General features: G+C 41.2%; 1 protein-coding gene across 1 annotated transcript; it reads right to left on the bottom strand.

Annotated features, from left to right (window-relative positions):
- Window positions 1-458: 458 nt before the first annotated feature.
- On the bottom strand, window positions 459-7,445 carry LOC144709776 (thyroid adenoma-associated-like protein). The gene is made up of 4 exons (XM_078583418.1): window positions 4,100-7,445; window positions 3,771-4,012; window positions 2,885-3,430; window positions 459-2,807 (listed from the first exon to the last, which is right to left on the bottom strand). Exons 1-4 carry the CDS (start codon window positions 7,376-7,378, stop codon window positions 653-655), a joined length of 6,222 nt encoding a protein of 2,073 aa, XP_078439544.1. The 5' UTR covers window positions 7,379-7,445; the 3' UTR covers window positions 459-652.
- Between the last annotated feature and the right edge of the window lie 15,949 nt (window positions 7,446-23,394).

The raw sequence follows: 23,394 nt of genomic DNA, 5'->3' as shown, positions 1-23,394 counted from the left end.
AGTTTCTCATTCCTATAGGCAAACCTTGGTATACTGAATTATTCAAAAAATTTCAATTTTGGATTATATTAATCAATTTAGTCATTCTGTAATAAAACGGCAACTTTTGCCCCTTACCATCAATTTTAAAATCAATTTTCACCAGAGTTGATCAAATGTATCTTCCACTAGTCTTCTCAAGACATTACGTTAATCCTGGGCGGATTCCTTCTAAGCCACTTGCTTATTCATCGAATTATTGCCATGGATTGTGCTGGCACCATGTTGTAAACTAATCCGATTTATCATGAATCATCGTCTTATAATTGTTTCCAGGAAATTATCTCAATCGTCTTGGGTTGAATGATTCCTTCAGAAAAAAAAAAAATTCATGACCCTTAATAAAGATGGTTATTGGAGAAACAACTTACCTCATGACCCATTAACCGTAAGGTAAAACCATCAGATAAGAGGCAAAATTGAAGATAATACCCTCGGGTTCTTGATCAAACTCAAAAATAGCCGATAAATTTCTTTGCGCTTCATGTTAAATAATAATATTACGGTCTACATTCAGTGATTGCCGACAGTTCAGATCTCATGCTGAGGGTGCTCCAATCCAAACTGTTCAAACTTGGAACGGAGAGCCCTGAAAGAATCAGATGGGTGGGAATTATCCGAGGAGGAAATAAGGGTCGAAACTTTGACTTTTTTGGGCAGCGGCACTCAGTAAGGAGTAGAGTCTCCAAGTCAAAGGATTGGTGAGGAAAGGGCTGACAGCCTTGTCTATTTCTTCTGTCTGCTTTTCAATTATGGCCGGCACCAGAGGAGACTGTGTGAGGGCATATATGCCGAGAAGAGGTCCATAAACCCCCAAGAAGGTATCTTTATGATTCCCCAACCCTCCCACCCACCCCTCTTTATCCCCTTTTTCTAAGAACTCTTCTGAAAAAGAGACTAATCTGTTGATGAATTTTGTCCTCCACATCCCCAGGAACTCCAATCTCTCAGGAGCAGCCCAAGAATGGCTCTTGATTAACTTCTCGCAATGGAAGCAGCAGATCTGGCAAATTAAGAGCTTCTCCTCATGGTGATTATCAATCTCCTTGTCGAACACCACTCTTACAAGATTACCCATTTGGGAAGGCCCATTATCGGTCATTCTGAAGACACAACTAAGGAGGCGATCCATGTAGAGAACGACGTCGCTGAAAACCGAAGATAAGAAGTCGAAGGTCAGCTCCATCACTCTTTCAACCTGGAACGGAGCAGATATGTTGAAAAGGCCACGCCTCGAAAGGTATGAACTAATGCAGCCTTGGACATCTTCTGCAAGCTTCTTCCTCAGACCGACATCTTCGTCTTCCAATAGCTGGATACATATAAACCAAGCTTCGAGGATCCAGGAATGAAAGGTGGGTTCCCGGAGCACTGATCCAACAGCCAAGATGGAATCTTGGAGCAACCCAGATGCGATTATCGCATCTGCAGCAGCCTTCCTCAGATTCACAGGCTCGGCTGGTGAGCTGTTCTTCTTCACCAACTGAAGGAACTTGTCGACACATCCACAAATGGAAATATGGGTTTGATCCGAGAGATGCCCGATTAATCTCCTGATGCACAGACCCATACATCGTATAATCATCGCTCGTGTTTTCAAGGAGCCATTAGAGCTCACCAGGGAGAGAAGCCTCTCCCAGAAAGATATAACCCCATCGGCACACATCAGTCCAACATGCATAACATCATCATCTTTGCTGGTGCTGGAACAAACAAAATGTAACAGATTCCAAGAGTAGATGCAGCTCATGATGTAGTAAATGCACTTAGAATTCTCCTCAGTTTTCAGAAGGTCCATCAGCATCGGCTGCAACCCTACCCTGAGCCACCCATGCTCGCCTGCAGAACTGATGAACTTGAGCAGCAGCTTGAGGGTTGTAATTCTGACATCAGAAGAAGGATCTGATACGCAAGCTTGTATCTTTTCTTCAAATCCACCCAGAAATAGCCCTTCAAGATTGCCAGCAAGTTCTGCAGATTCTGAATTCTCTGAGAAGAAACACTGGAGGAAGGAGCCCACTGCTTGCTGCCGGGCTTCCTCCACAGTTGGATCGAAGAATGCCAAGCCGCCAGATCTGTCCCTGTCCTCCAGGCATTCAGACGACAATCTAAGATAAAGGGTCTTGATTTTCTGAGTAGTAGTATTACTGCTTCTCTTGCAAACGGTAACCACGTCAAGAATATTTCTCAGAACCTTCAGATAAGAGCTAACAAGAGTGGGACAAGGGCACAACCTAAAGCTGCCGATCCAAGAACACTTCGATATATTGTGGATCAAGCCACTAAGGACCATTTCCATCAATGAATCATCCTTGAAATTCCGACAGTTGCTGTCAATGAGAGAACTCAGCTGCAATAGCATCCCATGAATAGAGTTGAGAGAGACAGAAGAAAATGCTTTCATGCTTCCGGCGTTGTTGTTGTCTTCAGGGAGCAGACACTGCGTAATGCCATTGATGACTCCAGGGAGCTTCTCATTTGACACAAGGCCCGTTAATGCCCGTGAGGCGAGAACCCGTACCCGATAATTGCTCTGGGTGGCACATTTTCGGATAAAAGGCATGAACAAAAACGGATCCAGTGGGTCCTCATCCTCATTACCGACTATGGAAGGTTTCAGCCTGGACAAGAGAATGAGAATTGGACAGAGACTGGGATGAATGGCACTTGACACATTAGACACTGATTGTTTCTCTAGAATGCCGTTGACCGAGAATCTGGTGGCAACCTTCAGCTCCTCAAACAGGAAGAGATGTAGAGTTGGGTATCTGAGAGAAAGACACTGATTAGAAAAGTGAATAATCATTATATAAGGAAAAAGAGTTAAAGAAAGGGTATCTATCACCTGTGGAAGAACTCAAGGCCCGTCAATGCCCGCTTCACTGACTCCCTCTTTTGCACATTGAGGAATCCAATCATGCGTCTGATTAAGGCAGAGAAAGTCAGGCAGGCACTGTTCCTCACCTCCCAGTAAGGAGAGGAGAAGGATCGGATGGAAATAATCAAGGCCTCAGCACAAAACCCCGATGTATCGACGGCCAGATTTGCATCATTGAAAGCAGCCCGGAGAATATTGAATGCATGGACGGTTGGGATCACACCCTCATCACGGGCCTTTGGAACTTTCAGACTGACCTTGCTCTGGCCATCTATGGTCAAGGATCCATTACACAGATTTGAGCCTTCTGGGGGCTTGCTGGCAACATCTATAAGCCACCTTAATGCACGAGGAAGGAGTTTCTTTGGAGCTCCTTCAGGTTCTGAAAGAAAAAGAGCCATAAACGCAGCCGGAATCCCAGCACTCCTCCTTAGTAGATCATCAACTGTTTGATCTTTTGCCATGACCCTTTCCATCAACTGATTCATCCATGCCTCTGTCATTTGACAGAGTCTTACATGATACAGAAGAAGGATTAGCATTAGAATACAAACCACCGCATCAAACAGAAATGCAACAGAGAGAGAGGATTTAACAATACCACAGGCTTATGGACACAGAAGCAAAACCTACTAACAATGGGAAGATGTCTGATAGTGACTTTGGGTAGTTCTCTGTCGAGGCTACATCTATATCAAGGGGAACTACTCTGAAGGCAAATCCCAAACATACCTCTGATATGGGATGAGGATCCTATCACTATCTTAAGCTCAATGGATAAATAAAAAAACTAGATGGAGCACGATTGCCCTTATCAGGTTATATGATCAAGACCAAGAGTAAGACGACACACCTTGGGACATTTGAGCAGAGAAGGCGATTACAGAGAGCAGTGAACCCAGCTCTGGTCTTGTCAATTGCCCCATTATGCTTCATTTTCAAGAGAACTTGCAAGAAATGGCCCCCAATGTCTTCTAACTGCTCCGCATCAAGCATAACATCATAAGAAATAGGATAAGAGGCATGTTCAGAATCGGGCCCATCACTGCAAGGCAAAGGAATCTTCCTGATGACTGTTCCCAGGAGAAGGCTGACCTGTTCAAAACCATCAAACAGAATAGTCATGAAGAGAAAAACTGTGCCAAATATTGCTTACCAAAAAGGGAAATCAATATTTTATACCTCCTTCATGGAAAGCCAACAGGCAACCATCACTGCTTGATCAGCCACATGATCATTCTCTAGGTGTTTTGAACCACATTCAGATTCCAGGGATGGGTCCAAACCCCTCATGTCAACCATGTCTGAAATAAACGAATCATCTGTGACCATGTTGTCTATCTCATCAGGCAAATACCATGAATCTGCAGAGACCACCCAAAGCGCCACAGACGTTACCCTAACAATAAGATCCAGAAGCTCTCCAAGGGCAGACTTCATCTCAGAATAGCTTTTAGGTGACTTCGAGATGAGACTCCAGTCCAACTCCTCAAATGTATATCGAAGGGCGAGCAGCACACCGTGCACAAAGCAGATCTTGGATGCTTCGGCAAGGTCCCTCTCCCCCACCTCAACAATGGCCCGTAGCCAGTCAATCAACGATGAAATATAATGAGAAAAAGTTTCATTCTTGATCATATCATGTTTGGAACTGTCACCCGCACCATGACACACCACATTCTCTGATACCCACACCGTCCAACCAAGTTCAAGAACATATTTTCTGAATATAAACCGCAATGTTAATGCCCCAGCATCACTTTCCCTTACACGTGGGCTACATACCAACTCTTTTGCCCAAGTTATAACCTCAAAAACTGATTCAGATGTTGTCATCCCCGATAGAGGGCTACGGAAGTGCAGAAGAATCTGAAATGAGCTCTCTCTGATTCTATCCCAACTATCAACAATAGACCCCACCAGTGACAAAGTAAGATCAGAGGTGGGAAATCCTTCTCCGTAAGGAAGAATATCAACACCTTGAGAAGCAGGAAGCAGGGGCCAAACATCGAGCATTGTCAGAATAAGCCCCATGGCCATGATTTTCCTCTCGTAAGGTGCAGAGCAATAGCAAGAGGAGAAGAGAAAACCACTCAGCCACTTCATGAAACTTAAGAGATCCAAGGACCTCTGGATTTCAATGACTTTCTCCTGGTCAGCATTATCTGGTGTCCGAAAACCTTGTTTTGCGTGCCTTTCTAAGGCCGTTCGAGCGCGGTGGAAGAACTTTTTGAACGAGCTGATCCATCTCATTTGAAACCCTGTGGAGCTTGATCTCATGTTCAATGGTACCACATCCCTCATCATCTTCAATTCTAACGCAGATGGAATGCTGGCTGTCTTTGGGTTCAAAAACAGAAACTCAGCTGCATCCACTCGAACATTCTCATCCGCATGTGTAAGGGCATGCATAAAACTTGTTACTGGAACCTTCACAAGAACATTATTCACCAAAAGAATTGCATTACATGTAGAACCCTGGTCCCAATCCACATCACCCGACACTAGAGAAAGTTGCCGGGCTACCTTTAGTACAGAAACTAGTCCTGCCACACATTTCCCAGCTAAATCTTTATGCTTTTCCCCCTTCTCTGTCTTATCTAACGAACCGAAGTCTCCCATGAACTGGGTTTCTTCTAATTTTTCATCTCGTTGCCCACTGATTTTATCATACCCATTTATACCACTCACAAACTGGGGAGTTCTCAAAACATCACCAATCTTCCGCTCATCCCTCTCATCTTTTTGATTTGGGCCAAATGAGATCAAATCAAGCATGGGGAAGATGCTGTCCACATCGATCTCAAGAACAATTGGCAGAGCGTATGTAGTCAAGTTTGACCGCAATTTTGACAAGCCGCCAAGAAGCCCCTGCATGATGGGAGGCAGGCTCAGTCCCCTGTACACAGAATACCCCTCCTCAACTCCATGCCTGATCCAGCACTCATCGCGTAGGCTTTCAAGAAAACACTTCAAGAAGGATGTAGCAGCACAGCACACATCATCATCTTCATAAGCATTAATGGTGTCAAACAAGAGTAGGGGATTCAACTCAAGAAGGGTTTTAGCACCCAGTCTCTTAGTAAGGGAAGCCAAAGGAGCATACCTCCCCTTGCACCTCGGCCCCAACCGGAGCAGCTCTCCTGCCATGTTCTTTTGGAAACACTTCTTTTCCTGTCCATGAATTATTTCCTTAACATCCAGGAGTAGGTCAAAGATGAGGTGAACCTGCTTCACAGTCTGGTTAAGAGGGTCCTCCAAGTTGTTCCAGATTATCCTCATCAACCGGACGGCAGCATCACCAGGAAGGGGATCATAATCCTTAGAACAACAACGGAGCTCAACGGAGACCGATTTCTTAATCTGCTGCAAGCAGATCTGTGTCACAGTAAGAACATGAAAGTTGAAATGACTGTCAACTGGGTTTCTGCAATAGTTACAGAGCTCAGGAAGAATCCCATTATTCAGAATCCTCCATGGAACCGAGCCCTCTGATTCACAGAACTCAGTGAGAAGAAGATTCAGAGGGATTGCGGAGAGCAGCCCTCTGATTAGACAGATCCTTCCCAGAACAGAGAATTCAGATATCTCCCTAAGTAAACTTTCAAAATGAATCTCAGAGCCTTCTCTGATCCCAAATAAACCCCAGGCAATGAAATTGGCAATCTGCCGAGATTCCAACCTTGTTTGGAGAGCCGCCCAGAAACTAACTCCAGCGGCCACCAAGCAATCCCTAGAGAAAGAAACCGACTTCAAGACAAGGGTTACAGCCCTCAGAACAGCTCTCATGGATTCATCATCTTCTCCATCTTCACACCTAAACTTTGATGGAAACCTCTGAAGAAGGTAATACAAGCAAGACATGGCATCCTGGCACTGCTCCATAACAACCGGAGAAGGCCTAGAACCATGAGAAATACCTTCACCCACCATGACCAACGACTCAGAGACATGAATTGCAGCCACCACAGCACAACTTTCCAAAACCCCATCAAGAAATCCAAGCTTAGGGTAGCTGAGAAGCGAAAGCAGAGCTCTAGAGACAGAAAACTGCTTAATTTGATCTCTGCACAAGGAAACGATGCATTCCTCGAAGAAGGGCAGAGCTTTACCTGCCCTGGCGAGCCCTGAGATGATGGGTCTGTGGAGAGGGAGAGAGTTTTCAACAAAGAGCACGCTGAGGTAGAGTTGAAGGGCGGATGAGAGTTCTTTGGAGGGGGAAGAAGAGAAGAGAGAGGGTAAGGTTTTAGCGAGGGTTTTGGCAGCGGCGACTTGGGCGAAGGTTGTGTCCAAAAGGGCGAGGTCGCGCAGGGCAGAGAGGAAGCTAGAGAGAGAAAGAGGAGCCTCTGAGGCAGAGTCTTGCTCGAGAGAGGAGAGGGAAGAGAAGAAGGAAGAGGGGAAGACGACGGAGTTGTAGGTGTAGCGGTGGCGGTGTTGCAGAGCCCGCCATTTCGCAGACATCTCTCTCCCTCTTGTCTCTCTCTCTCTCTTCTCGCTGGGCAAATGGGTTTCTTCTGTAGTAGTCTTAGAGTTTGAAGACGATGACGAAAATTGCATTGTCATCCAAACCCTTCATCGTGATCGTCACCCTACCATCATCATCATCATCATTATCATTGTCATCATCATCTCACAGACATCTAGAGTAGGACTCTTTCTCTCTCTATCTCTCTCTCTCTCTCTGGGCAAATGGGTTTCTTCTGTAGTAGTCCTAGAGTTTGAAGACGATGACGAAAATCGCATTGTCATCCAAACCCTTCATCGTGATCGTCACCCTACCATCATCATCATCATCACCATCATTATCATTGTCATTGTCATCATCATCTCACAAATATCTAGAGTAGGACTCTCTCTCTCTCTCTATCTCTCTCTCTCTCTGGGCAAATGGGTTTCTTCTGTAGTAGTCCTAGAGTTTGAAGACGATGACGAAAATCGCACTGTCATCCAAACCCTTCATTGTCATCATCCCCTATCATCATCATCACCATCATTATCATTGTCATTGTCATCATCATCTCACAGACATCTAGAGTAGGACTCTCTCTCTCTATCTATCTATCTCTCTCTCTGGGCAAATGGGTTTCTTCTATAGTAGTCCTAGAGTTTGAAGACGATGACGAAAATCGCACTGTCATCCAAGCCCTTCATCCATGACTTGTTTGAATCCCTTTATTGGAGGCTTGTAAGTCATTGTCAAAATGTAGTCGTCCATCCACAACATGTCCTTGGTATCTCATGTCAATGGATCACTTGTACAACCGTGACATGAATCATCGTGATTGACCTTTAGATAATACCATTCAGGGATTCTTTAGATCAATTCAGTGAACTCTTTCTCCAAAGAGCACCCACTATCTATCATTAGTGTCACCACACTAATAGCCACATGATGACTTATACTTATAGTATAAGTAGGATCAGTTAGTGTTATTCTATCTGAATAATTTGATGTCATCTCGACTATCCATCGAATAGGTTTAAAGACTAGCGATCATTGTATTATGATCTCATCATAATTCACTAGGTCATTGCACGTATTCATGGACTTCATTATAAATATCACACTGGAATAATAATGAATTGAAATATGGTGGTGTGATTTGACTTGAGGGCCACATAATATCCATCACCATTTACACAAGCATGATGTGAATCAACTTGATTGACAATTTGGTATGATACCATTCAGGGATTCGTACGGATCAATTAAGTGAATTCTTTCCACTAAAGAGCACCCCCTATTCATCCTTAGCATCTCCACACTAATGGCTATGGGACCGACTATACTCATCATATGAGTGAGACTAGATGGTGTTATTCTATTTGTATACTTAGATGTCCTTCTCGAGTATCCTTCGATATAAATATTTAGAACACATGCTTAAATAATAGTGATCTCCATATTACGATGTCATCGTAATCTACTAAGTCAGATCATGTATTCATGGACTTCATTATAAGCATTACATGTGCACTATAATGAATATGTTCTATCAATGAACATGGGGAGATATATGGACTGTATCATTGTCTTGGTAGCCACATATATTTTTGTCAACATCATGAATTCTGCACTATAGAAACGCTAAGTCATTGGTAATTGTTCATGTCATGGCTATTGATGGAAATATGTGTTCCCATGATTAGTTAGTCCTTGTCAAACTTGCATCAGCCTTCACCTTCCTCTCCTGATGCTCATAGTCTTAAAGCTATGTAGGCTAGGGTTTTGGCAAAAAACAACTTAATCTCTATTGAATTGGATAGAGCCTTAAAAAGTTATAGAGAGTGAGAGGGGTGGGCCCCATATCACTTAAAATAAATGGGCCACTTATAACATGTGGCCTATTGGTACTTAAATGATAAAATAAAACATAAGCAAAGGACTGTCTACCACACCCTCACGAGTGGGTGTGAATGTTGATCATGCCCAACTTGGAGACGAGTCTCTTGAACTCAGGACCTGGTAGGCCATTGGTAAAGATGTCAATAACTAGATCTGATGACCTTATAAACATAGTGGTGATAAATGCTCCATCAATTTTTTCTTGAATGAAATGTCGATCAATCTCAATGTGTTTCAACTTGTCATGTTGAACTGGACTCTGAATGATTCTTATGTCTGATTGGTTATCACAACACAGTTTAACACAAATGTGGGAGAATAACCTAAGGTCTTCCATGAAACCCTTACATACATTGTGTGCTAAGGCTCTAAATTCTGACTCGACACTTGAGGAAGTAACTACTTTATGCTTCTTACTCTGCAATGCCATTAGGCTGTCCCTTCTGTATATTTTTGAACCAACAAATTCAGTACCACAATAAATATAGGACGTCGTCCGGTTGGCACCGAGTATGATGGCTCGGTACTGATAATAGATGGTGGTATCGAACGTCGACGGTGTCATCGTCTAATGGATGAAACACTAACAAGTGATGTAACTACGATGTGATGAAGATGCGTCATACGTGTCGTACGTGCAGGTTCCTACTCGAGGGAGACGCGGAGCTCCGAGCTTGGACGGGGTCACCATGTGATGCCAACGGTGGCCTCTCGAAGCTCGTCAGAGCGACGAAGGCGTCTACAGCCGAATGGTTTCAATCCGTAGGGCTTGCACATAGCGGAGAAACTCGTCCGTACCGGTAAGACACTCGTGACGTCGTAGTTTCTATCAATTTGCCTCTCTCACCTACCTAGCCTGAGCACGGTGGTGTCGAGATAAAACTATACTGCTAGAGATAATTAAATGAGCGACGGGAGAGGATGACATACCTCATCGGCGATGGCTCGTGGTGTAGGATTCGTCAACAGTCAGCGCCAAGCAGAGTGGGTGTGGCGGAGAGTCGACGGAGAGCTAATGGTGGCTCGACAGGCGTTGAGATGCCGGAGAAATTGGAAGGGAAGAGAGCGAGGGCGAGCAAGGGGGCAGCGCGTCGTGGGTAGTACCGCAGACGAGGTGGTGATTGCTACCAGGTCGGAGCGGCAAATGCACCAACGATGGTATTTATGGAGGCATCAACATGACTCGGTGAGGGTCGTCAATGGACCCGAGTAGAGTGTTGGATGGAGAGGCCAAACACCCGTAATCGCAAACGCACACATGACTTCTAGCGACGAGAATCAGGGTCGTCCTTGTGCGCAGGATTGGCTGCCTTTAGACTACAGACAATAGAAATCCCAAGCTCTGCGGTTAACCTAGAGTGGTGCGATCGGGCTGACCAAGCGCCATCCCCCGGGTAGAATGTGGATTCCCCTAAGGGAATGCAAACAATGACAAGGATGGTGGGAACTGTCCCTACCGACGCTATTAGTCAGAGAATGGCGTCGTCGAGAAAGGGTGCCTGCAGGTTGCTAGCTCGGTGAAATGGATGCCGTCGAAGATTATCGATCCTATGCGTAGGAAGTCCCAACGCGGTCGACAATTCCCATCGCGGTGTCGCCAAAAAGGGGCGCAGGGAAATCCCAAGATCGTTGAAGTTGTCGTCGTTGAAGGAATGGTGGCCAGGCGCGTAGGAATTCATGATGCGGGCGTGAATTCCCAACGTGGCATCGCCGTGAAGGGGACGCCTGGAATTAGTCTAGAAGGGACGATGCGGTTTTTTTTTTATGAACCCGCGTTGACCGATCCCATCTTCAGCCACTCACTCGTGCGATTGCGACCTCCACGATCGCGCTCGTAGAGTGGCAAGCCTCAACGGCCATGGCGTCCTGTTTGTGGACGATCGCGTGATTTATGGACGGCGAATGGATCCAACGGTGGACGCAGAAGAATGGGGAGGAGGTGAATTCGTCGAATCCCCCCAATCTCTGGTCACTCGTTCTCCCGTTCCTCAACTTCTCCCTCCTCCCCTCCCCTATTGGTCTTCCTTTTCTACAAGGGGAGGTGAGACCAGACAGAATGAGAACAATACTCTAACAAATTTCTTCATGGACTGAGGACCTAGGGTGCCCCACTCTTCCCTGATAAAGGGGGAAGAGGTCAAATGGGCCCCTTAAGTGGGTCAACAAGGGGGAATCTGGTCCATTAAAGGGGCCTTATATAATGGGCCCCCCATTACAAAGAAAAAAAGGTAAAATTAAAAACATAAAATAAAAGATAAAGGGACAAGGGAGGGGGGTCTAGAATAACTAAGGACCCCTGATAAAGATGACAAAACACGCACACGGGATGCATCACACTGCGACGAAAACAGGACGATGTGAACGGAAAAACACAAAACTGTTGATGACGATGGCAGGCAGCTGGGATGACGTCTTCGATGATCCTTGATGGCATGCGTCATCACTAAGTATAGATAGTGGGTGCTCTTTAGTGGAAAGAGTCCACTGAATTGATCTACACAAATCCTTGAATGGGACGATACCAAATTGTATATTAGGTTGATTCACATCATATTTGTGTAAACGATCCTTAGACGTGAGACACCAAAGATATTTCATTGTACTTTGACTGCGACCTACGAGTCTCTGATCATGGGATTCTAAAATGTCTTCGTTCGGGTTCATCAATAAGTTCACGAAGAGGATTGAGTAGTCAAGATGGGATCGGCCACCCTCAGTATAAGAGGAGACAGCTCTAGGAAATAATATTATCAAGTCCTTGGTACATGTAGTCAAATATCAGAGAAGAGTTGTCTTTTGATTTTCGAACGCACTAGTATTAACTCAGATGACCAATTACGCTGAGTTGACCATACCCTAAGTCATCTTAGGAGCATCAAATGAATGAGGGACTATACGTACATGGTAGCCAATGAGTGAATCGACATACACTCAAATGTATCTTCTAGAGCACGAGGTGTAGCTGGGCACCCCACAGCCTAGAGACTTGAACTATCAAATGGGTTAAATCAATTCAACATTAATTAATCTATATGCTGATACAAATAATTAATTTGGAAGGTTAGCTAAGGTTATTGGGCCAATGGAGTCATTAACTAGACGGATACATGGGCGTAGAGGGTCACATGCAAATGATCTTTTGGATGTTAGATGATATACTTAAGTTTGGGGATTTTTATGAACAATACCCGCTCAGTATAAATATGGGAAGACCCAGAATGAAATTCACCGATCCCAAAATTTTTAGGGTCATTCCCCTTCTTCTCCCTTCTCCCCGTAGCTCCCGTCCATTCTTGATGTGATCAAGACAGTGTTACAATGACAATAGAGTGGGAATGGAGCTAGTAAAGGTGAAGGAGTACATTGAACGTGTCGAGGATCGCTTGGATATGTCTAGAGAATGAACACATGAGAAAATCCACATGACTCACCCAAGGATCAAAGGAATAAATGATGCGATCCATGCCCAGGAGATTCATTTAATGGTTTTTGTTGTTAACATGTGTTTTCAGTCTTTCATTGGAAATTGTACCAAGTTTTCATCGGGATCAAAGCTGTATAACCCAACAACTATGAACAATAGGGACATGAGAGTCTCTGGCGTATTCAAATTCATGCATGCAATTTATCTCTTTGAAGGTTATATGTTGTATATATGATGGAATTAACATACATATTTCATGATATGTTTATCAATAAATTACATTTCATGCATCAATTCACATATTATGTAAACTTTCCAATTTTTAAGACTTTAACATGATTATGACAATGAATATGATCTAAATATGATAAGTAGAAATTGTTGATTGTTAAAAAGAAAGAAAGAAAAAAAGAACCAAGAGAAAAAAATTGCATCCCCGAAGGAGCCACAAGGCCACAACTGCAGCCGCATCCGCAACACGATTGGTACGGGCCACAACTACAGTCACAACCATAGCCCAACTACTAAGGGCCACAACTACAACCATAGGTGAAGGGAGTACACGACAAGTCGAACCACGAAAAGGTAACCAATGTCAGTACTCATGCAGGCACGTGCGGGAAGTTCTTTCTCTCTTTCTTTTAAATTCAAATGATATAGGAATTCAAAGTTTATATATCATCTATGAATTTTAATTCTTACAATATGTGATTAACAACTAAAGCTTTCAAAACTTTTCAGTCTGATCCAGGGCAGATATAACCCCTTTGCACTAGACCCTTGGGCCATTGCGAGAATAAGTCACAAAGAAGGCCAATTTTGGGCTTCGCAATGACCTAGCCCGAAGCCCGTGCCAAAGTGTGCTTTTCTTAAAGCCAATGCTTTAATCTTGATCATTGATCTTCTCTAAGAAGATCAAATGGTCAGATTCAAGCTATGTACTCTAATCTATATCTCTCTTTTTATAAGTGACAAATCAGCAGTGGGCACTAATGTGGACCAATGATTCAAGACCAAGTGGAGATCAGATCTGACAAGGATAATGCTGTCTGGGAGATGACCAGTAGAAGTCAAGAGGGTCCACAGCTACAATTTAATCATAGCCGTTGAACCCCCCATAACAATCGAACAGTCGAAGGACAAGATCATCCCCTTCTACCCCTCGCCATCATCTCCGTCATAAGAAACCCTATTCCAGCGATGAAAAGGCGAATCTTTGCTAACTGGCCGCCAGAAAGCATTGAGGAATGGTCCCACATCGACTAGGAGGGTCCCATATTGCCAGAAACCTACATTATCCTACCAGGACAGGGATTTGGTTCACTGTTGTTAATCTGAATCTGAGAACAAAATTGGAGAGTTAAACTCCCTAAAATCATTTCACTACCTCTTGGAAACTCTCTTCTTGAGTGGTGACAGCTCGTTGACCTAAAGAGAGAAGAAAAGAGGCGGTGAATCGAGACAAAGGACATAGGATTTACTTGGAGGAGGACTTGGCTGGAAAAGGGTCTAAAGCTGTCACCGACCCCAAAATGGTGGAAGTTCTGGTAAGTCAACTTCTATCAAGAATTAATGCTAGAAATTTAACTTAATTTAAAAAAAAACTTAAGAAATATTCTCACACCACCAGGGTACACATTTTTCATCTTCTGTGATTTTTTTCTCTTTTGCACAATTAATCAAACAGTTGGTCAGTGATGTTTTCCAAAAAAAACTCTTATAGAATTTTTTAGAAAATTTGTAATCCAATTAAAATATCTAAAAGTACCTACCAACTATAAAAAGTTTCATAGCTTATTCTATTGATTTTCTGATTACGAATACACCCAAAAAATCATGTTTTCTGCATAAAAAACCCAATATCACTACTCTCCTTCAGTCATGCATTTCATCGAACACTTTATACTCATAGTCTTTTCAAAAGATTATTTAAAATTTTCAACTGACTTCTAAAAAATTGATAAAAATATCTTATTCTCTAATCTAATATATTTTCATAATGCAACTTCCCAGCTTTGAATAAAATCAGTTGATAAAATTCTCTTTATAAAACATATACAAGCTCGTTCTTTCTACTAGTCACTTCTAAAAACACCTAGTGGTGTTCTTTATCTTCTTTAATTGCGATTTTGATTTAATCATTTTTCCTTATCTTCACCCCCTAAATACCTCCTTATATTTCACTGAACTATCTTGAGAGATATCTCCCGGATTTTCCTAACTGGAATTGAAATAAAAATAATCATAAAATTACTTATTGATATTATTATCCTGGAAAATTTTATCCCTATCTTCTAGCTCACTAAGTAATTTCTAACTCTAAGAGCCAATCCCTGAGGAAACGACCTTACTCTTTTCTGTACATCTTTGAGCGAGATTAAAATTTCATAAATATTTTTTGGTAGAAGTGAATCAATAACAACAACATTAGCATACCTATTTTTGCTATATCAAATTGGAGCTGTTGTTGGGGATTGACGTCCCTTGGAGTAGTTTTAGCTTTTTACTTTTTACTATAATAGATATATCATACTTTCCCTTTGATGTTATCTTTGTGCTTGCTTTACATTTATTATTTCTCTTTCATTCTTCTGAGTTAATCATGCTCTAGGAAGAAACAGGACAACAAAGAACAACAGAAAGGAAAACTTAGGTTAGAAATTGACTTATTCTCTCTTGTTAGGGGATAAAGTCAACAAGTATGAACTCTTTACTTGTCCCTTCACTAGAGGTTAGTTGTGTATGAATGGGAGGTCAATACAAAATCCTCTCGTGAATCCCTTTAGCTCAACACAAGAGGAGTAGACAGTTGACAACGTTTCTATGTCAACACCACCATGTTTGACTATGGATGGAGATTACATGAACAACAAAAGGATGCGGTTATGAGATCACTCCGCACCAATAATGCTCACACCCTGAGCCTTCTACAAACATTTTTAGGTAAACCTAAGACCCCTATAGGTTAATTGAGGATTTGTCACGAGTCTATGAAATGAACAATTACCAAAATGTTCCTCTCGATATTGTGAAGATGCGTCTCTTTCCCTTTACACTAAGGGATAGAGCTATGAATGGTTTCAAAATCTAACTCAAACTCTTGATTCATGGGATGAGATTGAACAAGCATTCCGTAGGAATTTTATCCGATAGGAAGAACAAATGCTATCATGAAATCCATTAGGAATTTTCACCAAGATGTCGGAGAGTCTTTCAATGATGCCTGGGAGCAGTTGAGATAATATACTAGATCTTGTCCTTGTCATGGAATCCTTGACCATGAGATAGTACAAATCTTCTGTGAAGGCCTGAACCATTCAGATTGACTTATGCTTGACGAAACTAGTGGTGGGTCATTCATAAGCAAATATGATGATGATACATATGAACTCATAGAGTTAGTGGCTGAAAATAGGCCCATCACGCAGCACTAAATCAAACAGGAAGGAGTGTCATACCCAAAAGGGGAGGTCTGATTGATGCTAGAGTGGTGCAGGTGGACATGATAATGGATAATATTGACAGATTGGTGACGGGACAAATGAGTTTTGCTGAAAAGCTCAAACAAATGAGTACTTCTAGACATGTTGTTAGCGGGGTAACAAAGACTCACCCTCATGTGTAATCTGCTCTAGCTTAGACCATGAGGGAAATGAGTATCAATTGAATCCAGATGTGATGGCTGTTCAGGAGCCAGGCCACTATAATCAATATAAAGCTTCAATGCAAGATGAAAGGTCTCATTACTCGAATAGGTACAACAATACTAGTACTAATAGGGGTAACATGGGTCAAAACCCTGCGTTCAGTAGGGGCCTATCTTGACAGTATCATTTGGGTCAACAAGGATACCAGCGCGATGCAAGGGCACTACAACTTGCAGCCTCTAGGGATGAACAATCCACACAGGCCATCATGATGCAAATGATGGAGCAAACGAATTTGCTTACAAAGCAGAACTAAGCATTAATGGCTAGAATGGAGAAGTTAGAAGCTACAGGAGCAATAGTCATTGATAGGCAACGAGGGAAAAAATTTAAATTCTCTGAGAAAATTCCTTCTTAGCCACATCGAACCCGAGAAATCTAGGAGTGTCAACAAGCCGACATCATGTCAATCAAATTCATGTGGATGAAGAAGGTGTTGAATTGAGGGTCGTATCACTACTGAAAAATGGCAAAATGATCAACAAACCAATTAGTGAAGAAACCGTGCAAGAACATGGAGGCAGAGAACTAGCACAAGTACCAAACACACCCACCCAAGAGACTGATTTAGAAATCTTGAGAAATCCAAATACTAGCTCACAACATATTCCTTTTACCACCATTCTGATCAAACCTACTAGCAAGATTTCTCAATCTGACAAAAAGTTGATAACTTAAAGCAAGTGATGATCACGATTCCACTAACGGATGCTATCTTTGCTAAGTATGTGAAAGGATTATGCACTCCTTAACAAAGGACACAGAAAATTCACTTGAGTGAGAGCATTCGCTCTATTTTATTGGATCAGCTACCCGAAAAGGGCTAGATCCAGGAGCACCTCTTATCAAATGTGATATTGGTGGAGTCACTTTCACAAGATCATTGCTCGACACGGGGCCCCTGTGAATATCATGCCCAAGGCATTGTATGATTGTTTTAACTAACGGGAATCACACCCCTTATTCATCGAGCTAATGATAAGCCAAAAATAGGGGGTGAATTTTGCAATTTTATAATCCCTTGTCATTATTGATTTTTGTTTATACGATAAAAATTATAAAACCCTAACTTAAGATGTATAGTGATAAGTATGGGTATCGTCCAAGGGAAGCTAGTACGGTATTCAATTAGTGATCTGCTTGAATAATTTGACCCCAATTATAGTTAATTTAATCATCAATGAAGATCAAATCACCCTAATTGGATGGAGAGTTTAGAAAGGGGGGTAGAAGAGATGGGAAGAATAGAAGAACTAAGGAGCTCTAGATTGACTTCTTTGATCCAATAAAAAGACTCAAAGGGGTTAATCAGAGGGAATAAGAAGAAAATCTGATTTGGTTTTAGTTTGATTTTGGGGAAATTGGTATCAAAATTCACTAACTATTAGATCATAAATGCAATCTAATATCCCCTAAAACTTACTTCTTATAATTTTTTTAATGTGCAAATGGAATAGCTAAGTAAATCTCACAATCTCTCTTCTCAGTCTCAATAAGGGCTTGTACATTCCGCTCAAGCCTAGCGATTTAGAGATTCAGACCAATATCGAGAAGAATGACAAAGAAATTCACTAACAAATCATCCAAATTACACTAAAAATTCAAACGCAAGGAAATAGAAAGCACCTAGTAGGGTTGATCCAGGATGAAGCTCCTCTCTGTCTTGCAGATGTGATAAAGCCACCTCCAGAATGACCTCCTCAACTCGAAATTCTACTTTCACACTTGGTTACATGGTAAAAAATACCATTTTACTCCCAATTAGTAATTAATTTTTAGCCATCGATGTAGGCTTAATCTGAATGATCCAACTATACAGATATAAATAGGAGATTGAGATGAGAAAATACATTAAAAACTACCTCAGTCGAACTTTAGGATCAAAAGTTGTTAATAAATGAATTTTGACCAATCATAGCCGTTGGATCAATATTCATTTATTTAATTAATTTTTTTCTTACACGCAATGACGTGTCAATCTCCCATTGGCTGCACATTTTTAAATTCAAAATGGCAGGTTCTTTCTCGGCGCACCACGTGCCCCTGGATGAAATAAGAAAAAAAAATAAAAAATAGACACAATACATAGCAATTTTAATATACTTGTGCGCCTTCTAAGTTCCACCCAATCACAGAGTGCCACGTCGCCTCCCGTGCGTGCACTTTGTGTCAGCATGAGAGGTGAACTTACCACCCGTAGAGAGAATTTCTCGAAATTGTGCAGAAAAGTCCCTAATTAAATGGGCGCGCGCAAACAGACACCGCAAAAAATATTTATGTATATGCCCCATTTGCTTTCTCTCTCCTCCGTATTTACTAAAAAAGATAGAAAATCATACAAATATTCCGGTTAATTCAATAAAACCCTTGGAATAAATTTATTGGATTTTTACGCCTGAAATAGGCGATCGAGAGCTGTTTTAATAACATAACTGCAATGAAAAATTAATAAAAACCCCCTCTGACTTTAGAAATTGCTTTAAAACTCGTATTTTCCTTATAAATATATCCTTTTCTATTTAAAAAAATCATTTCTTCCTCAAATAAATTCCTAAAAAATCCAAAAAAATTCCAAAAAATTCAGTAATTCATCCCCACATTTATTAACATTAAAATTAATTTTTAAACCTGCCATTTTTTATTTAAATAGAATTATTCCAAGCTTAAATAAATTCATAAATCAACAGAAAATTAGGGAAAACTAATAATTCACTTGGAAAAGTTAATTAACATGTAATATATGATAACAAACCTATTTTAAACTCTTTAAATGCATAACATTGTGCTAATTGCTTGAATTAAATACCAAATTTGGGGTGTTATCAGCTAAAATTGGCAAATGGTTCAGTCAGGCAGCCACACGAGAATATTGATGATGTGGTTGTTAAAGTGGAGAGCTGCCAATTCCTAGTGGATTTCATAGTGGCGGATATGAAGGTATGCAGGTTACCAAAGAACTAAGTCAAGCTCCAATCATACTTGGTAGACCTTTCTTAGCAACGGCAAAAGCCATCACAAATTGGGAAAAAAGGTGAAGTTGAGGTTAAGGTTGGACAGGAGAGGGTGAAACTGAATATTGCAATACTTATCAAGCACACCTCTGAAGCTCCAAAAGAGGTGGATGTCATGGAAATAGTTGAGGAACTTCATGATTTTGGCAAGGAATCTCTAAATTACATGGGACACGTGGGAAATGAAACTCATAGAGTGTGCATAGATCCATGCATGGAAAATACCACATGAACTTTAGACACTTCCATCCACTCTAAAATATGATTTACTTGATGAGCAGGGAACCTCACTAGTGATTTTATCTTCTCAGATTATTCCAAACCAAGACGAACAACTTCTAAATGTGCTACGTGAACATAGAGATGCCATAGGTTGGACACTAACGGACCTGAAAGGCTTGGATCCATCTATGTGTGTGCACATGATTTATTTAAAGGAGAATGCAAGACCCGTAAGAGAGGCTCAAAGAAGACTCAATCATCTAGTCTGGGATACAGTGAAAGAAGAGATAATGAAATGGCTACAAGCTGGATTATATACTCCATTTCTGATAGCCCTTGGGTGAGCCCAATTTTCATGTAGACCAAAAGAAATTAGGGATTATTGTTACGTTAAATGAACAGGGAGAAGAAATTCAAACACCGTTACCGACAAAGTGGCGAGTGTTTGTCGACCATTAGAAGTTGAATCTCACCACCAAGAACGGCCACTTTCCTCTTCCCTTCATTGACCAAATCATAGAAATATTTGCTGGTCAGCAATATTTTTGTTTCTTGGATGGTTACTTGGATATAACCAAGTTGCAATATCACAAGGGGATCAAGAGAACATTACATTCGCATGCCCATTTGGCACACATGAATTTAGTAGGATGTGGTTTGGACTATGCAATGCACCTGCAACAATTCAGTGATACATGACACCTATTTTTTCAAAGCTGAGAGGGAATTGTATGGAGGTTTTCATGGATGACTTCTCAGTCTTTGGACAAACTTTTGATGATTGTTTGTTAAATTTGAAGAAAACTCTATATATATGTGTAAAGAAGAGATTAGTTCTAAGTTGGGAAAAATCCCACTTTATGTTGCAATAGGGGATATTATTGGGACATGTCATTTCCCATAGGGGACGTGAAGTGGATAAAGCTGAAATAGAGATTATTCAAAATCTCCCCCCTACCAAAAAACATTAAGGACATCCGATCTTTCTCCGAGCACGATCCTTTAAACCCAGCGTGAGGACCCATACTATTATTTCATATTTAGAATATTTTTTAAATTTATGACTTTAAGGTTTGCGTTTTTAAATATATAATTGGCATCTAAATCATCCACACTCATTTCCTATTAATCATTAATTAATCAATTTAACTTTTTCATGAAACATGGTTTTCCTTATTTTGTTTCTTAAAATTCTATAGAAGTGTTACTAAACTTCAAAAGTATAAATTTATTTAAAATTTTAATATTGAAAGAATGATTATGCATTTATTATCAATGACATATATGTCAAGTTCACATACGCATATATTTTTTAATTTATATTCATTTTAAGACAAGTATTTTAATTATGGATGTATAATTTGTATGACTCTATGCATCATTTAATACATATTAATGGCATACTATATGGGGTTTACTAAACTATCGTTTCAATATGACAAAGAGAGCAAGAAAGACATGCAGAGAGACAGAGATTGGGAGACACATAGAGAGAAGCAGAGGGAGAAAGACAGAGAGAGAAACAAAGAGAGAGAGAAATATAAGAGAAAGAAAGAGAGAGACACACACACAAATAGAATAAAGGGAGAAAGAGAGAGAAAGACATAGAGAGAGCCAGAGAGAGAGAAATAGAGCAAGAAAGAGGGAGAGACACACACAGAAAGAAAGAGAAACAAAGCAAGAAAGAAAGAAAGAGATATATAGAGAAAGAGAGAAATAGAGCAAGAAAGAGAGAAACAAATCAAGAAAGAGAGGAAGAGAGAGAAAGAAGAAGAGAGACACACACTGAGGAAGAGAGAGAAACAGAGCAAGAAAGAGAAGAGACAGAGAGAGAGAGAAAGATAGAGAAAGATAGAGAAACAGAGCAAGAAAGAGAGAGAGACAGAGAGAGAAGCAGAGCAAGAGAGAGAGAGAGAAACAGAGCAAGAAAGAGAAGAGACAGAGAGAGAGAGAGAGAGAGAGAGAGAGAGAGAGAGACAGAGAGAGAGAGAGAGAGAGAGAGAGAGAGAGAGAGAGAGAGAGAGAGAGAGAGAGAGAGAGAGAGAGAGAGAGAGAAACAGAGCAAGAAAGAGAAGAGACAGAGAGAGAGAAAGAGAAACAGAGAAAGAAAGAGAGAGAGACGGAGAGAGAAGCAGAGCAAGAGAGAGAGAGAAGCAGAGCAAGAAAGAGAAGAGACAGAGAGAGAGAAAGAGAAATAAAGAAAGAGAGAGAGAGACGGAGAGAGAAGCAGAGCAAGAGAGAGAGAGAGAGAAACAGAGCAAGAAAGAGAGAGAGGCAGAGAGAGAGAGAAACAGAGCAAGAAAGAGAGAGAGAAACAGAGCAAGAAAGAGAGAGAGAGACAGAGAGAGAAGCAGAGCAAGAAAGAGAGTGAGAGAGAGACACACCCAGAGAGACACAGAGCGAGAAAGAGAGAGAGAGACATAGAGAGACACAGAGCGAGAGACAAAGACAGACAGAGACAGAGAAAGAGACAGAAAGAGAGACAAAGACAGAGACAGAGACAGAGACAGAGACAGAGACAGAGACAGATAGAGAGATAGAGAGAGGAGAGACACACACACATAGAGAGAGACAGAGAGAGAGAAATAGTGAGAAATATAGTGAGAGAGACAGAGAGAGAGATAGAGAGAGATAAAGACAGAAATAGTGAGAAAGATAGTGAGAGAGATAGAGAGAGAGACAGATAGAGAGAGAGACAGATAGAGAGAGATAGACAGAGAGAGATAGTGAGAGAGATAGAGAGAGACAGATAGAGATAGAGAGAGACATATAGATAGAGAGATAAATATATATATCTATATCTATACATATATATATATATAGAGAGAGAGACAGAGACAGAGACAGAGAGACACACACACATAGAGAGAGACAAACAGCGAGACAAAGAGAGAGATAGAGAGAGAGAGACAATTAGAGAGAAATAGTGAGAGATAGTGAGAGAGACAGAGAGAGAGAGAGAGAGAGATAAAGACAGAGAAATAGTGAGAGAGAGAGAGAGACAGATAGAGAGAGATAGTGAGAGAGATAGAGATAGAGAGAGACATATAGATAGAGAGATAAATATATATCTATATCTATACATATATATATATATATAGATAGAGATAGAGAGAGACATACAGATAGAGAGATAAATATATATCTATATATATACATATATATATGTCTCTCTATCTCTATCTGTCTCTCTCTATCTCTCTCACTATCTTTCTCACTATTTCTCTGTCTTTATCTCTCTATCTCTCTCTATCTCTCTCTGTCTCTCTCACTATCTTTCTCACTATTTCTCTGTCTTTATCTCTCTCTCTCTCTCTCTCTATCTCTCTCTGTCTCTCTCACTATCTTTCTCACTATTTCTCTCTAATTGTCTCTCTCTCTCTCTCTCTCTCTCTTTGTCTCGCTGTTTGTCTCTCTCTCTGTCTCTCTGTCTCTCTCTCTATTTCTATACATATATATATATTTATATATGTATAGATATAGATTTATATCTATATCTATACATATATATATGTATATATATATATAAATAGAGAGAGAGAGAGAGAGAGAGAGAGAGAGAGAGAGAGAGAGAGAGAGAGAGAGAGAGAGAGAGAGAGAGAGAGAGAGAGAGAGAGAGAGAGAACCCGACCCATCCGAGCCGATCAAAAAGGCCAGTCTGGACCAAAAGCCGAGCAAGGTCCACCACGCGATCCGACCCGACCCGACCCGACCCGACCCGACCCGAACCCTTACCTTCTTCCCCACCCCCAACCCCCTCCTCAACC

This window comes from Wolffia australiana, chromosome 11 (genome assembly GCF_029677425.1).
Source record: "Wolffia australiana isolate 7733 chromosome 11, ASM2967742v1".
In the NCBI taxonomy this organism is placed as follows: Eukaryota; Viridiplantae; Streptophyta; class Magnoliopsida; order Alismatales; family Araceae; genus Wolffia; species Wolffia australiana.
This window is presented reverse-complemented; position numbering and strand designations above follow the sequence as displayed.

Excerpts from the sequence above, each read along its gene's own strand:
- LOC144709776 (XM_078583418.1), bottom strand. The coding sequence starts at position 7,378 with ATGTCTGCGAAATGGCGGGCTCTGCAACACCGCCACCGCTACACCTAC. Across the intron at positions 3,431-3,770 it reads CTCTGCTCAAATGTCCCAAG|ACTCTGTCAAATGACAGAGG; the intron begins GTGTGTCGTCTT and ends GTATCATGTAAG. Across the intron at positions 2,808-2,884 it reads GGCCTTGAGTTCTTCCACAG|ATACCCAACTCTACATCTCT; the intron begins GTGATAGATACC and ends TCTTTCTCTCAG.